This window comes from Talpa occidentalis, unplaced genomic scaffold (assembly GCF_014898055.3).
Source record: "Talpa occidentalis isolate TD23 unplaced genomic scaffold, MPIMG_talOcc4v2.1 talOcc4.10, whole genome shotgun sequence".
Taxonomy (NCBI): Eukaryota; Metazoa; Chordata; class Mammalia; order Eulipotyphla; family Talpidae; genus Talpa; species Talpa occidentalis.
This window is the reverse complement of record NW_023600993.1, coordinates 66,819,811-66,834,802: the sequence shown is the minus strand read 5'-3', so window position 1 is coordinate 66,834,802 and position 14,992 is coordinate 66,819,811. Positions and strand designations below refer to the sequence as shown.

The following is a 14,992-nucleotide window of genomic DNA, read 5'->3' as shown; positions in this document are numbered from 1 at the left end:
GACCATGCAGGCCTCTCTCAGCAAACCTGCCTCTTTTGGGGCAGCTCTGCCTGCCCACTTGTGTCTATGCAAGTGTCTTTTACTCTCCTGCCCCTTTCCCTAATAAACCTGCCCTTTAAATATAACTACCGGGCCTCCCTGGTGGCACAGGCGGTTGAGCGCAGCGCTGTAAAGCTGTCCATAGCCTCTGCAGTGCCGGTTCGATCCCCGCTTGCCTCGGAGCAACCCACATGGCGAGCAGACCTCTCCTGTCTCGCCCCCTGCTCCCCTCAGCAGTGTAATTTGGTCATTCTGCCTGTTCTGTTCCCTACTCTGTCTCTGGTGGATCCTCTCACCCTCCCGCACCTCTGGCTTGTACCCCAGTTCTTGTATAAATAAAATAAATCTTTAAAAATAACTAACTAACTAAATAAATATAACTACCATCTCTCCCTCGCTGGAGAAACTCGCCTAAAAACTCACCGCATGCCACTGAAACAGGAGCTCTGGTGAAACCTTTCCCAGAGTGAACCCAAGGACCCCACACTCCAAACCCACTGACTCCAAAAACATCATAACTGTAGGCTCATAGACAGTTGTGAAAAATGACAGAGACCCATGATGTTCCCTTCACCCCTGACACTGATACAATCCGCCCATCTTATCCCATAGTGGTCATTTCTCTTATCATCACATACTTTGCATCTATATTGCTACAGAAGCTTTTAGCTCTCAATCCAACAGGTCTATCATCATCGCTATCAGAACATTCTTTTGGTTACATTTTGACTCGTGATGTGTGTGAAAAAATTGGTCTGCAAGAAGGGACTTTTAACAGGAGTGGCTGTAGATTTCTACTCTGATGATGGAAGCTGAGTTGGACTCTCTGTGTTTCTGTGTTCAGAAAGGACCGGGATCAACACTGGCATCAGGGCCATGGCACATGATGTGGTGTTCCAGGTGTGTGAGGAGTCGCAGGGGTGAACATGTGGACAAGGTCCTCATGAAGCTGTGCCTACGCACAGGGCTCCATGGGCCCCTCCAGTCAAGGCCTGTCTCCTGCCCGTTCCATCTGCAGCTACACCCTGGCTGACATCTGGGGACATTTAATAACAACAGTGGTGACAATGACTCCTGGAAACTACACTGTGCTGTCGTGATGCGCACAGGGCTCTATGACCCTGGCATGGGCTGCTCTCATGACCACCTCACCCCATCCCCCGGAGCTCTATCCATGTTGCATCTGCACCCCGTTGTGTTGAAAAAGTGATCTCATGCTGAATACAGGTGTCCTTCCTGAACCCTAGCTGCTGTCTCCGTCGTTGGCTCCTCTATAATGTAGGATTCCAAGCACAACTGCTATCTTTGCCAAAGCACTTACATGCCCACAGAGGGAGCCCCTGGGGTGGCCCCACCCACTCTCTGCACTGGCTGGCTGTCACTGAAAGCACCCACTGCCTTTCCCCTGTCTCTGTGTCGGAGGCTGGCTAACAGGGTGGCAGACCTAGGGCACAGAGAGAGTAATGTCTCAGGGGGTATTACCCCAGCCCAGAGTCCATCCCGCTCAGGCGGGTGGTATTCCTGCAGATGCTTTAGTTCTTTCCCAGAGCCACCCCAGGTGTGCTATTATCACTACAAAGTTGGCTTTTGGGAGCTCATAATTTTGTACCTGCCTCCCATTTTCTCACTGCCCTCAGCCTCCTGTTGTGCCCTAGAGTCACCCTCCACTTCCCACTGTGTCACCTGATTCCCAGGTGTCCAGACGAAGCGCTCTCTCCCCATGGAGGCTCTGCATTGGCTAAAGGGGCCCCCACCTCCATGGCTGGCCCTCCCCACCCCAACTCGCCTCACCCTGTCCCTCTGTGCTGACAGGAGACACTGTAACAGCCAGAGTGGAGGAGGCAGGCCACACGCGGGGAGGACAGGGTGGAGCAGCTGAAAGGAGCCCGGGGGAGACGCTGTCCTGCAGCAGATGATTGGACCAGCGCCCAGGGCACGCTCAGGGCGGGAGCCTGAGCTGGGAAGGACAGAGGCCGCGGGTGCCCGGCTGCTGGCTGCTGAAGCCATGCGGTGCCAGCCCTGGAGGTGGGCTCTGCCCTGGGAGGTGCTCCTGCTTCTCCTCGGTCCCCAGCTCGCAGTGACTCAGGGCCTGAGAACCCAAGAGGAATATGACAGAGATGTCAAAGATGTCATGAGCCAGTATTTCCCGGCCACCGTGGAGTACGCACTGCACACGTTCAACATCCAGAGCGAGGACACGAACGCCTACAGGCTGGTGCGCATCCTGAATTCCTGGACAGAGACGGTAGGTGACCCAGCTTGCTGCTCAGGGGCCTTGACTTGACCGCAGTGGGGGTTGGGTGTGGGATCTGTCACTTGGATTTGGTCGCCATTTGAAGGCCATGAAACAATTTTCCTCAAGAGATCACATGGAAAACTTGAGTGCTTTATTCCTCTCCACGTCACATGTGTTTTCCACCATCATTACTTTTACTGAACAGGTCATGAAGACAATGCAAAATACAGTCCATGAGGGGCAAAGACCAGACAAAGGAAAGGAGGCAGAAAAAAAATGTTGGAAGTGATAGAAGAATGAAATATTCCCAGGAAATAAGATAAAATGAATTACAAATACGAGAGAGAGGGGATCGGAAAGAGAGAGAGAGACAAGGAGCACTCTCCTCAGCTGAAAGTTGCTAGAGTACAGGCCTCTTCCCAGGTGCCTCACACACCGGGCTCCTCCTGTGTCCCCACCCACGTGGACTGATGGCATTTAGACTCTCCCCAGACCGTGGCCCCTCATGCAGAATGTTCTTGTAATGGCATCCTCAGAGAATTCAGCACGAGTCCATTTCCACCAGGGCTGCAGCATGGGTGAGGGGGCACCATTCTGAAGGAGCACATCTGCTGTGTGTGTGAGAGTGTGCGTGTGAACATGCACGCGTGTCTGTGTGGGCATGCAGATGCGCGTATGTGTGCGTGTGTGTGGGAGGGGCTGGAAACCTCAGGCACATTATGTCTCTCCCTTGGGGCCTCTGGACAGAGCTGGCAGACGGGAGAGGGGCTTGCCCGCAGGGACCTCACATGTGATGTGTGTCTGTCCACTGTTCCTGCTGCCCGTGCTCTCCAGGCCTGATCTGACCCGGGTGCTCTCGGTCTGCTGAGATCGAGACCTGTACATGCTGGGTGATGGTGGGGTGCACTGGGAGCACATGGAAAGGAGGTAAGAGAATGGAGTAGAGATGAGCAAAGCAAATTCACGGGAAAATATTTTCCTGAGGTCACTGCCTGACCATGTGTGTGTCCGTGGTTGTGAGATATTTTCTGCTCTAGGCTGGGAAGGGGCATCATGGGGACATGGGGCTGCAGGTGGTGACATTCAATTTGTGAGACTTGGCCTGCATCCACCCCAGGGCCCCCACCATGCCCATGTGCCTCTCTGCTCTGGACTCCCCAAGCTTGGGTTCATCCCCATGAGCTGAGCGAGGCCCTCCCTGCACTGCATGTTCTTCAGGAGCAGCACTTAGGGGACAAGGGGTTTCCACTTTTTCTCTATATGTTCACAGACAGTGGGTATGATCCAATTCTCCATGGAGCTGCTGCTTCACAGAACCAAGTGTGGGAAATTTGAAGATGACATCGACAACTGCCCCTTCCAGTCAAGTCAACAGCTGAACAATGTAAGACACACCAGCTCCCCTTGGGGGACATAGGCAAGGAAGCCTCAGGGGAGCAGTGGTGTGGAGAAGAGTCAGGGCTTGTGCTGGGCACATGGGGCAGGGGCAGAGACCCTGCTAGGTTAACTCCGGGCTGCATGAAGGCACAGCAAGGCAGGCAATGCCTAGGATCCACCTGTAGGCCCCTGTCCAGTCTGAAATCCTATTCTGCCCACTCACCCCCTTCAGGAGCCTACACCTGTGGGGCTGAATGCATCAGTCCTGTTGTGTTCTGGATCCTGTCCCAGTTCTGGATTTCCCTCCTTGCCCTTTACTCACTCCTTCCCTGCCTTCAGGAGAAGGAGCAAGTGAGAACCTACCGCCATAACCTTTGTCTGAGTGGCCCATTCTCAGCTTCCATGGCACTGACCAAACCAAGAGGATACCTCTCCCCCTCCCTCCTCCCAGGAATTTGCTTAGCTGCGACTATTGCTCTGGGGGACAAGTGGTGGTGACTGTCATTCTGGGGCCCCTCTGAGAATGCTGCACTGGGAAGGAGTTGCTGGCTGACCTCTAGACTCGGATAAATCTGATTGCAGGGGATCACCGGGATGGGGAGAATGACTGGTTACTGTTATGTCAGGAGAGGGTCCTTGATCCAGAAAATCCAGGACTCAGACGAGGGGCTGCACAAGAGGCCCAGAGCCTGCAGCCCAGATGCTCACCCCAGGAAGCAAGGAGGGGGTGGAAACTCCATTAGAGCTGGAGCCCAGCCTTCCAAAACTCCTTCTGTGAACCAACACTGCACCCCTGTGCTTGTTCCCTCAGATTGTCACCTGCTTCTTCACCATCGGCACTTACCCTTGGGAAACACATTTTGAACTACTAAACAAGACCTGCTTGGAGGGGTTCCCCTGAGTTCTACATCCCTTCCTGGCCTCTTCAGAACACTAGCATTCCTGTAGGTGGCCTGCGGTGGCTGAGCAGCACCAAGATCTGTGTTGCCTTTCTCTGCAGGAGTCTGGGTCTCACGTACACGCGTGGTAGAATTCCTCCCTGCACACTCTCATCCTGTAGATCATTAAACATCAGCATTTCAAGATGCTTGTGTGATGATTTCAGAGGGGGGGGGGCAGTGCACTGATGGATCATCCCAGAGGGCAGTCTGTGGGGCCCGGCCCGGGGTCCGCCTTCCAGAGGCCTCTTAGGTGGCTCCAGGAGGCACATCCCAAGAGCACAGGTGTCTGACCTGCTGTGTCAGGGCTCCTGAGCGCTGACCTCTGTCTAGAGGGGCCATGGCCCTGTCCTCCTGCCAGGGAACCCAGAGAGCAGGATGTACCCAGCCAGAGCCATTGTCCCTCCAGGACGCAAGTGGTCCCTGTCTTGGAGGACTTGCCTACATATACCCCATCACGGCAGCTGGGAGGAGGAAGGAGTTTTCCAGTCTCCACTCGGAGGGAGACCCGGCAGCATCTCCTGGAGTCTCTTGGAAGTGTTCAGTCTCCCCCAACCTTTACACAAGGGACTGCATTTTCACAGAATCCCAGGAATCATAGGGTGTTCCAGAGGCACCAATGCACATCTCTTCAGACCCTGCCCAAACCCGCTAGAGAGCCCAGGGCCTTCTTCTGTAGTAGGTGAAGAGTGGCTATTTGGCGTTTGTGGACAATTTGTCTCATTCTCAACTGCTCAATATCCTGTAACAGGGAAGCCCCACAGACAATGTGAGCACACAGATGAATGATTGTTTTCCAACAAAAAGGGCAGTGACCTGGATTTGGCCTATATACCATAGTTGTCCCCAACACTGATGCGCCTCCAGGGCCCCGTGTAGGGTGAGTCATATTGCCACAAGTGCAAACACCCACCAGCTGTAATATTACCATTGGGATGCCAAGAACTGAATTTTTAACACTTAATTTCATGATCATCAGATCATTATTTTAAAATTTAACATTCTCATAGGGTGGAGAGATTTACCAAAGCCTGATGGAGTATCCTAAGTCTTGCATTGTCCACTTCTTCTCTACTCTGTATAACTGATCCCAGATGTGTTAAAATCTGCCAACTTGATTGTGCATTGCTGGTGTTGTTTGTGACAGCGATATTCTAATTCCAGGGAAAAATTTGGATATAGCTCCATGAGTATTGGAGCTAACTGATAGTTTGTTTCTCTGCCCATCACATAACCTATGTCTGTATCACTACAGACGATTTGCTTTGAGCACTCAGTCCAGCCAGGTGCTCTATCACCACTGCCATAAAACATTACCTTTGAGCGAGTGATGTATGTGTAAACATTGGTCCCCAGTAAGGAATGTTTATATAGGAGTAAACATGAAGTGCCGAAACAAGAGTAACAGGAGAACTTTCCACCTAACAGTACTTTGTGTGTGTGTGTGTGTGTGTGTGTGTGTGTGTGTGTGACCCTCGCCGGCGGCCAGGGAGCTAACCGGTGCTGCAGAGGCTGCGGACAGCCTTGCAACCCAGCGCTCAACTGCTGCGCCACCAGGGGAGACCCCACCTAACAGTACTTTTATACCATAAGCCTGAACTTCATTACAAACAACACAAGTTTGGAAAGATATGGATGTTCTCCCCAAGTGGGAGATGGGAAACTGAGGCACAGAGCCTCAAGACAGGGCAAAGCTGGAAGATCAGAAACTGGCAGAGCCCGACCAGCACCCTGTGGCTCCCTGGAGAGCTTAGGAGAATTTGTTAGGTCCAACCAGCTGCTGCAGGGGCCAAGGGACTCAGTGGGCTGCACCAGGAAATGGCATTTATCACTAAATAGGGTTTCCAAACCAATTCCAACATGGGTGTGTAGGGAGGTTTCCCCCAAACAATTAATTTTCAGAAACCAGCAGTGTGTCTGAGAATTTAACTCAATTCTCATTCTTTCTACCTGGAGAGAACAAGGGTGGCACAGTTGAAGGGCACCAACTCAGCCTCCATTTCAGAAGTCAGTCTGAAGCCCATGCTGTTTTCTGTGCATATGACTAACCAGCTACAAATTATAGCTTCCTACGGTCCCTTGTTTGTGTTCAATTATTTGCTAGAACAGTCCACAGAATGCAGGGCATCTTTTTACTCACTGACTCACTCAAAAATGAGAAAGAAAATCAACCAGGAACAGGAAGGGAGCTGCACAGGGCAAGGCTTGCAGAAAAAGGTAGAATTAAAATTCCCTTTCTAGGTACACAATTCTCCCCAAATGTCCAGGTATTCTCCCACACAGACTTTCTCTGAAGGCTTCCTTTCGTGTTTTTATGGAGGCTCTTGATATAGGCCTGCTTGAGTAAATCACTGGACACTGGCAGAAGCACTCAATCTCCAGCCCCTTGCCTCTCCAGAAGGTCTGGGGTGAGACTCAAAGTCCCAACCCTAGATAACAGGATTCGTTCCTAGCAACCGGCCCTCATTTAGGTGCTTCAAAAGTCACCTCATTCACATAGCCAAAGACATCTTTAGCACTCTAAGGTAATTCCATGGCTCTTGGGAGCTGTGAATTGGGAACTGTGGATGAAGACAAAATGTGTACAAGAAATATATTTTGATCATCTGCATGATCAAATATGCATTTCTCAGTCATCATAACATTGCATTCACCCATGGTCCAGGGTAGAGAGAGTCGGCAGGGATCACACACAGGGTCCACTGTGAACCTGTCGGGTTCTCACTGCAACACAACCACAACTGTTTGTGTTTCCTGTCAGAAACCAGAGGATTCCCTAGGCCAGAGGCAACGTGGGGGAATGGAGAAGCAGACACAAGGCCTGGAAATTACTTTTCACCTCTTTGCAGAAAATGTTTGCAGAGTCCACTTCTGGGAGGTAAGGGCAGGGTCTGCACAACCTCTGGTGACAAGTGCCTCTGGAACTCCCCATGTTCCCCGGGATTCTGTGAAAATGCAGTCTCCTTGTGTAAAGGTTGGGGGGTATCAAGACTGAGCAAGAGGCTCCAGGAGATGCTGCTGCCAGGTCTCCTTCTGAGTGGAGACTGGAAACCTCCTCTCTCCTCCCAGCTGCCGTGATGGGGTATATGTAGGCAAGTCCTCCAAGACAGGGACCACTTGTGTCCTGGAGGGACAATGGCCCTGGCTGGGTGCATCCTACTCTCTGGTTTCCCTGACAGGAGGACAGGGTCATGGCCCCTCTAGACAGAGGTCAGCGCTCAGGAGCCCTGACACAGCAGGTCAGACACCTGTGCTCTTGGGATGTGCCTCCTGGAGCCACCCAGGAGGCCCCTGGGAGGAGAAACCCAGGCCGGGCCTCCCAGGCTGCCCTCTGGGATGATCCATCAGTGCACGGCGCCCCCTCTGGAAGCATCACATGAGCGTCTTGAAATGCTGATGTTTAATGATCTACAGGATGAGGGTGCACAGGGAGGAATTCCATCACGCGGACACGTGAGACCCAGACTCCTGCAGAGAAAGGCAACACAGAGCTTGGTGCTGCTCAGCCACCGCAGGCCGCCTGCAGGAATGCTGATTTCTAGGCGCAGAGTTGCAGACCATCGGAAGGTGTCATCTCACTCACTCAGATATAATCTCAAAGCAGGTCTTGTACAGTAGTTGGAAGGTTTTCTCCCTGGGGTGAGTACCGATGGTGAAGAAGCAGTTGTAGGTCTGAGGGAATAAGCACGGGGGTGCAGTGTTGGTTCACAGGAGGAGCCTTGTAAGGTTGGGCTCCAGCTCTAATGGAGGTTCCACCCCCACCTTGCTTCCTGGGGTGGGCAGCTGGGCTGCAGGCTCTGGCTTCAGATGCAGTCCCCCCACCTCCCCACGTCCTGGATGTTCTAGATCAAGCCCCACCATCTTAGCCGAGTCCTGGATGTTCTGGATCAATGACCTTCTCCTGACATGAGGACCACCCAAGTCATTCTCCCCATCTCCAGGGCTGGTTCCAGGGAACCACACTTTGTCCCTGCATGATTCCTATCCTGAAAGCAGAAAAGGGGTCACCGCTCCATGGGTCCCTATCGCAAGGCTCCCCTACCCCAAGAAAGCTTTCCCACACCAAGATTCACCACAACTTCACCCTGTGACAGTAGATGTGCTCTGCAAGGACCAGGGCATGGCTGGATGGGGTCCTCTCATCATTCACTTCTCAGTTTTTGCATCATTGCCAGTGGGATATTTAAACAAGCCACTCAAAAAGTAGTGTGGGTCCTACATATTCCTTCTTCTGACCCAGGGAGAGAGCTAGATAGTTTACAAGGACAGAAATTCCATATTTAGAGCAGAATGCCGGAAAGGAAGAGGTAAGGAGCAATCAAAACCCAGTAGGCCTTTTGCAGAAACCTGGAAGGGGGTGAGTGGGCCGAATAGGATCTCAGACTGGACAGGGGCCTGCAGGGGGCGACTAGGCATTGCCTGCCTTGCTTCATGCAGCCCAGAGTGGGCTTAGCAGGGTCTCTGCCCCTGCCCCATGTGCCCAGCACCGGCCCTGACTCTGTTCCACACCACTGCTCCCCCTGAGGCTTCCTCGGCTGTCCCCTGAGGAGAGCTGGTGTCTTACATTGTTAAGCTGTTGACTTGACTGGAAGGGGCAGTTGTCGATGTCGTCTTCAAATTTCCCACACCTGGTTCTGCGAAGCAGCAGCTCCATGGAGAATATGACCATATCCATAATCTGTGAACATATAGAGAAAATGTGGAAACCCCTTGTGCCCTTAGTGATGCTAGCACAGTACAGGGAGGACACAATACAGGGAGGACATAGTGCAGGGAGGGCCCAGCGCTCCTGCGTTGCCTCAGCTAATGGGGGTAAACCAGGCTGGGGGTCTAGAACAGTGGTGGGGACCCTGGGGTGGGTGCAGGCCAAGTCTCACACCATGAACACCACCTCCCTTCAGCCCCTTCCCAGATTAGGGCAATAATACCTCACAACTACAGACACACACACGGTCAGGCAGTGACCTCAGGAAAATATTCTCCCATGAATTTGCTTTGCTCATCTCCACTCCATTCTCTTACCTCCTTTCTATGTGCTCCCAGTGCACCCCACCATCACCCAGAACACACAGGTGAGTTTCTGAGCAGACCGAGAGCACTCGGGTCAAATCAGGCCTGGAGAGCACGGGCAGCAGGAGCAGTGGACAGACTCACACATCACATGTGAGGTCCCTGCAGGTAAACCCTCTCCCATCTGCCAGCTCTGTCCAGAGGCCCCAAGGGAGAGACATAATGTGCCTGCGGTTTCCAGACCCCCCCAACACACATATGCACATCTGCATGCCCACACAGACACTCGTGCATGTTCACACGCACACTCTCACACACACACAGCAGATGTGCTCCTTCAGGATGGTCCCCCTCACCCATGCTGCAGCCCTGGTGGAAATGGACTCGTGCTGAATTCTCTGAGGATGCCATTACAAGAACATTCTGCATGAGGGGCCACGGTCTGGGGAGAGTCTAAATGCCATCAGTCCACGTGGGTGGGGACACAGGAGGAGCCCGGTGTGTGAGGCACCTGGGAAGAGGCCTGTACTCTAGCAACTTTCAGCTGAGGAGAGTGCTCCTTGTCTCTCTCTCTCTTTCCGATCCCCTCTCTCTCGTATTTGTAATTCATTTTATCTTATTTCCTGGGAATATTTCATTCTTCTATCACTTCCAACATTTTTTTTCTGCCTCCTTTCCTTTGTCTGGTCTTTGCCCCTCATGGACTGTATTTTGCATTGTCTTCATGACCTGTTCAGTAAAAGTAATGATGGTGGAAAACACATGTGACGTGGAGAGGAATAAAGCACTCAAGTTTTCCATGTGATCTCTTGAGGAAAATTGTTTCATGGCCTTCAAATGGCGACCAAATCCAAGTGACAGATCCCACACCCAACCCCCACTGCGGTCAAGTCAAGGCCCCTGAGCAGCAAGCTGGGTCACCTACCGTCTCTGTCCAGGAATTCAGGATGCGCACCAGCCTGTAGGCGTTCGTGTCCTCGCTCTGGATGTTGAACGTGTGCAGTGCGTACTCCACGGTGGCCGGGAAATACTGGCTCATGACATCTTTGACATCTCTGTCATATTCCTCTTGGGTTCTCAGGCCCTGAGTCACTGCGAGCTGGGGACCGAGGAGAAGCAGGAGCACCTCCCAGGGCAGAGCCCACCTCCAGGGCTGGCACCGCATGGCTTCAGCAGCCAGCAGCCGGGCACCCGCGGCCTCTGTCCTTCCCAGCTCAGGCTCCCGCCCTGAGCGTGCCCTGGGCGCTGGTCCAATCATCTGCTGCAGGACAGCGTCTCCCCCGGGCTCCTTTCAGCTGCTCCACCCTGTCCTCCCCGCGTGTGGCCTGCCTCCTCCACTCTGGCTGTTACAGTGTCTCCTGTCAGCACAGAGGGACAGGGTGAGGCGAGTTGGGGTGGGGAGGGCCAGCCATGGAGGTGGGGGCCCCTTTAGCCAATGCAGAGCCTCCATGGGGAGAGAGCGCTTCGTCTGGACACCTGGGAATCAGACACTGCCACCTGGGAGCACGTGGCACAGGGGGAAGTGGAGGGTGACTCCTGGGCACAACAGGAGGCTGAGGGCAGTGAGAAAATGGGGGTCACAGTCAAAAAGGATAAACTGTCTTTGTGGGTGACAGAAGGCAGATCTGCCCAAGGAGTAGTAGACCAAGTTCTCAACGTGTCCAGCTGTGTCCTTGTCCCATTGGCTCTCAGCCCCTGCTGAGTCCTGACAGACAAGCTCCCCAGGTGCTGCAGGCTGATGCCAGGCCTGTGGCTGGACCAGGAGCTTCCTTGGCAGAACTCTCAGCTCTGAGGGTCTACCCTGTGCTCAGTGAGGGGGGCTTGTGGGCACATGTCTAGGCCCCCCCCTCCCCGCCTCAAAGTTGTATACAGGAGCCTGGCACTCACATTCTCTGGGCCTGCAAGTTTCCCCTTGGAGGAATTTGCCAGTGGAACAGGGACATGGAGGGAAGGGAGCCAGAGACAGAGGGAGAGACTGAACCCAAGGAGACCCTGGGAGGCTGTGCTGGGGCAGTAGGGTGGCATGGTGCCCCCTGGTGGCCAAGGTGGTCATGGCTGCGGGGGCACAATTTCCAGTGTGCAGTGGCTTCTATAAAGGACACCATCACAGTCTGCAGCTGTAGCAGCAGGTGGGGCTCTGGAGGGACTAAGAACATGTTCTTTCCAAACAAGACTTCAGCTCATGTGCTCAGTCCTTTCCCTTCCCTGGCATTTGGGGCTCTGTAGTCCTGGGCAGGGCTGGAACATTTTGTATTTGAAGCAGCTCCCAGGGGTGCTGACATTCCTGGTCTCTGGACCAAACTGTGAGTAGCAGTGTTCAGAGTGTGTTCCTGGTGGTGGATGCAGCCAATTTACAACTGAGAATATTACAGGGCGGGATGAGGGGCACCCTGGGTCCCCCAAACCTTTTGCTCTATATATGTTCTGTTATTGCCGCATTCAAGACAAACTATACTTTAACCTCTAAGTTCTTCAATAGAAAATAACTTTAATACAATAAGCATGATATAAAGAGGAGAAGGGAATGAATAGAGAAAATAATTTCCACATGAATCACACAAAGTTACCCGCCAAATACTATTGGACCAAAGCAGGGCTGCTGAGGCCTAAAACCTTGACACAGTCTAAGGCACCTCTGTGAGGACCCACTGAAAAGGGACAGAAACAGCCAGAAAAGTCTGGAAGGAAAGAGCAAAATCAAAATCAAGATAAGAGCTGCCATTGTCAGCCTCCCTCAGGTCTCTCACCCACATCTTTTTCAAGTGTCTCCTTCTGTGTCTCCCAAGTCTTGTTACCAAACGCCGGCCTCAGTTTCCCTCAATAAAAGGAAAAAGAGTTTGAGGAAAAGGAAAGCAGTTTTATTTGTCGACAAATGAGGAGGGCAGCATACTCATGTCTGAAAGACCACCTTCCTGCTCTTTGGCAGTGGGCAGGGGTATTTATACTAGGGGGAGATGGGTAGGAGATTGTGAAGGGGATCTGGATGGGTACCAGCTGATATTCATTAAGGGGAGGGGGAAAGTGTCAGCAAAGAGATGGGTAAGGGGAAGGGGTCTTCACAGAGGCCGATGGGTGTCAACTCATTCATCTTAAGGGAAGGGGAAGCTGCAACAAATGGGAAAGACAAGCTATTAGTCCTGTTAATGCTAGATAAGGGGGAATTGCAAGAAATGAGGAAAAGACAAACTTGTTAACTATCAGCCTCTCATACAAATCCCAGTCAAAGCAGCAAGTGCAACTTCTGCACATATTTCTGGTCCATTTGCCTCCTCCAGATCCTTTTCTTGATCTCCTCCTTTCCTTCTCTCTGTCCTCTCTTGCTTCCCCTCCGTGCTCAGCTCCACCATTCCTGACGGTGGAGCAGGGAACATGGAACCTCCCCTTTCCCTGGGGATTACCCTTTTATAAGAAGTCACTCAATTGTAAGAGCAAGGGGGTGGGCCCTCCTCAAGGAAAGATCAGAACAGGTGTCTGGTGTGAAGAACAAGGAGGGTTTCTAGGCCCCAGGCTCAGGAAGCAGGATGTGCTTGTGGAAGGAGAGAAGACATTTGCCTGAGAGCCTGTCCCCCTAGCAGAGGTCCTCAGAGCTGGAGCCTGCTTGTGGCAGGAACTCTCAAGCTGGCTTGGCTGCAGCTCCAAGATGACCCTCATTAGGAGACCCTCTGCGCCCCAGCTGTGAGCTAATCCCTGCCTCCTCATCTCTGGGAGGAAGACTCCACGTGTTTCTTCCTCCTGTGTCTTAGTTATTTTTCTTTCCAGTCAAGTTTCTGGGACTACTCTGCCATCATTTCAGCCAGAGAAGCAGTCAGTCAGCATAACAATGCCAGAGTGATTGTGTTATTTGCATTGAATAAAAAATTGGATGTGATCACCTGTGAACAAGAAGCTTGGCCGTGCAACTCTACCCAAGGAGGTGGCATCTGTGGCAAATTCCTCGCCATGGCAAAGGGGGAAGTCTACTCCAGTATGGATGGACCTAAGGGATGTTACTGTATAGGGAATCAGCTGGACACAGAAGAACAAATATCGCATGATTGTATTTTCTATAGAATCCCAGAACTGTCGATGAAGATACAAGATGAGAAAGTAGAATGGCGCTTTCAGGGCTGGGAGAAAGGAGACAGGGAGGACTGGAGAAGAGTATACAGCTGTGTGAGGAGAAGAGCATCTGGAGAGCCCCTGGAGCATAGGTCCGGTGGCTAGTATTTGTATTTGAAATTAAGTACAACTTAAGTTAATATGCTGAGAGTATCATTTTTAAGTGCTCCTACCACTAAAGAAAAAAAAATGAATAAATAAACAGGAGAGGGAAGAGCACAAGGGACTGTGGTGATGGATCACAGATGCCGTGGTGGTGGGAGAACTATGGGGGAAAATCAAATACTGTACAAAAATGAACAATGATGTAAGAAGATTGAAAATAAATGAAAGAAAATAAATGACTAAATTGTTGCAGTACAACACTTTTATGGGAGAAAAGTTTATGGTCTTGAATGTGTTGACTAATTAGGTGTATACGAATTTCTTCAAACTCTCTCTTTTTTAAATTTTATTTTTATATTCCCCATACAATTGCAACCCCCTTATTTTGACCCCAACCCCTCCTTTCCCTGTACCTCCCATAGTGTGTCTCTGGTTCATAGTTGCAAACTCTCTTTTTGTAGACATTGGATGTTGTAGCTTTTGTATGTCAACCATACTTCAATACAGTGGAGTAAAAGAGGGCTGGAGAGAGAGAGATTTTATTTTTTCTGAGATGCAATGTAAAATTGCAATGTAAGTTTAAGTAATTTTTTTTTTAGCCTGAGAATGATTATGCAGGTTTGGGGGTGAGACTGGGGGTGTCAGTCCCCATAGGAATGTTTTCATGGGTGTATGGGCAGGATGGGAACCAGCAGGATGTCTATGATCTGAGCAGACTGGCAGGTAAAGGAGGAGTCTAGGAGCCCTCGGTGGATTTCTCAGGCTTTTATTGAGCTTTACATGTAGTGTGGCAAACAGGCACATGGCAGGCAGGGGTGCTGGGGGACCAAGAGGCCAGGAGGCCTCCAGGCCCCCAGCAAGTCTTCACCCTGGGCTTCTCAGGCCTTCTTTCTCTCTCTTCTAGCTTTCTTTCTCTCCTTCTCTCTGCTGCCTCTGTCTCTTCTCTTCTCTAGGTGACTATCTCAATACTCCTCCCATGGCTTACAGAAGTAATAAACACAACAATGTAACAACTGCAGGTTCCCCATCAGGCAGGGCAATCCTAATGGTGGGAGGGCAGAATAGCCTGAAAACCATTTACTGTACAGGGCCTCCCCGGTGGCCCAGAGGTTGAGCGCTATCCTGCCGCCCCTGCTCCCCTCAGCAGTGTACTTCGGTCCTTCTGCCTGCTCTGTTCCCTGCTCCCTGC

At 51.8% G+C, this 14,992-nt stretch overlaps 2 protein-coding genes across 2 annotated transcripts; one reads left to right on the top strand and one right to left on the bottom strand.

Moving 5' to 3' along the window:
* Positions 1–1,952: 1,952 nt before the first annotated feature.
* Positions 1,953–4,731, top strand: LOC119253330 (cystatin-9-like). The gene is made up of 3 exons (XM_037520906.2): positions 1,953–2,284; positions 3,546–3,659; positions 4,464–4,731. Exons 1-3 carry the CDS (start codon positions 2,045–2,047, stop codon positions 4,551–4,553), a joined length of 444 nt encoding a protein of 147 aa, XP_037376803.1. The 5' UTR covers positions 1,953–2,044; the 3' UTR covers positions 4,554–4,731.
* Positions 4,732–7,953: 3,222 nt separating this feature from the next.
* Positions 7,954–10,876, bottom strand: LOC119253317 (cystatin-9-like). The gene is made up of 3 exons (XM_037520898.2): positions 10,526–10,876; positions 9,155–9,268; positions 7,954–8,262 (listed from the first exon to the last, which is right to left on the bottom strand). The coding sequence occupies exons 1-3, from the start codon at positions 10,856–10,858 to the stop codon at positions 8,170–8,172; spliced, it is 540 nt and encodes a 179-aa protein (XP_037376795.1). The 5' UTR covers positions 10,859–10,876; the 3' UTR covers positions 7,954–8,169.
* Between the last annotated feature and the right edge of the window lie 4,116 nt (positions 10,877–14,992).

Coding starts and splice junctions, on each gene's coding strand:
- LOC119253330 (XM_037520906.2), top strand. CDS start 2,045: ATGCGGTGCCAGCCCTGGAGGTGGGCTCTGCCCTGGGAGGTGCTCCTG. Junction 2,285..3,545: donor TGAATTCCTGGACAGAGACG/GTAGGTGACCCA, acceptor ATATGTTCACAG/ACAGTGGGTATGATCCAATT. Junction 3,660..4,463: donor CAAGTCAACAGCTGAACAAT/GTAAGACACACC, acceptor TTGTTCCCTCAG/ATTGTCACCTGCTTCTTCAC.
- LOC119253317 (XM_037520898.2), bottom strand. CDS start 10,858: ATGATTGGACCAGCGCCCAGGGCACGCTCAGGGCGGGAGCCTGAGCTG. Junction 9,269..10,525: donor TGAATTCCTGGACAGAGACG/GTAGGTGACCCA, acceptor ATATGTTCACAG/ATTATGGATATGGTCATATT. Junction 8,263..9,154: donor CAAGTCAACAGCTTAACAAT/GTAAGACACCAG, acceptor TTATTCCCTCAG/ACCTACAACTGCTTCTTCAC.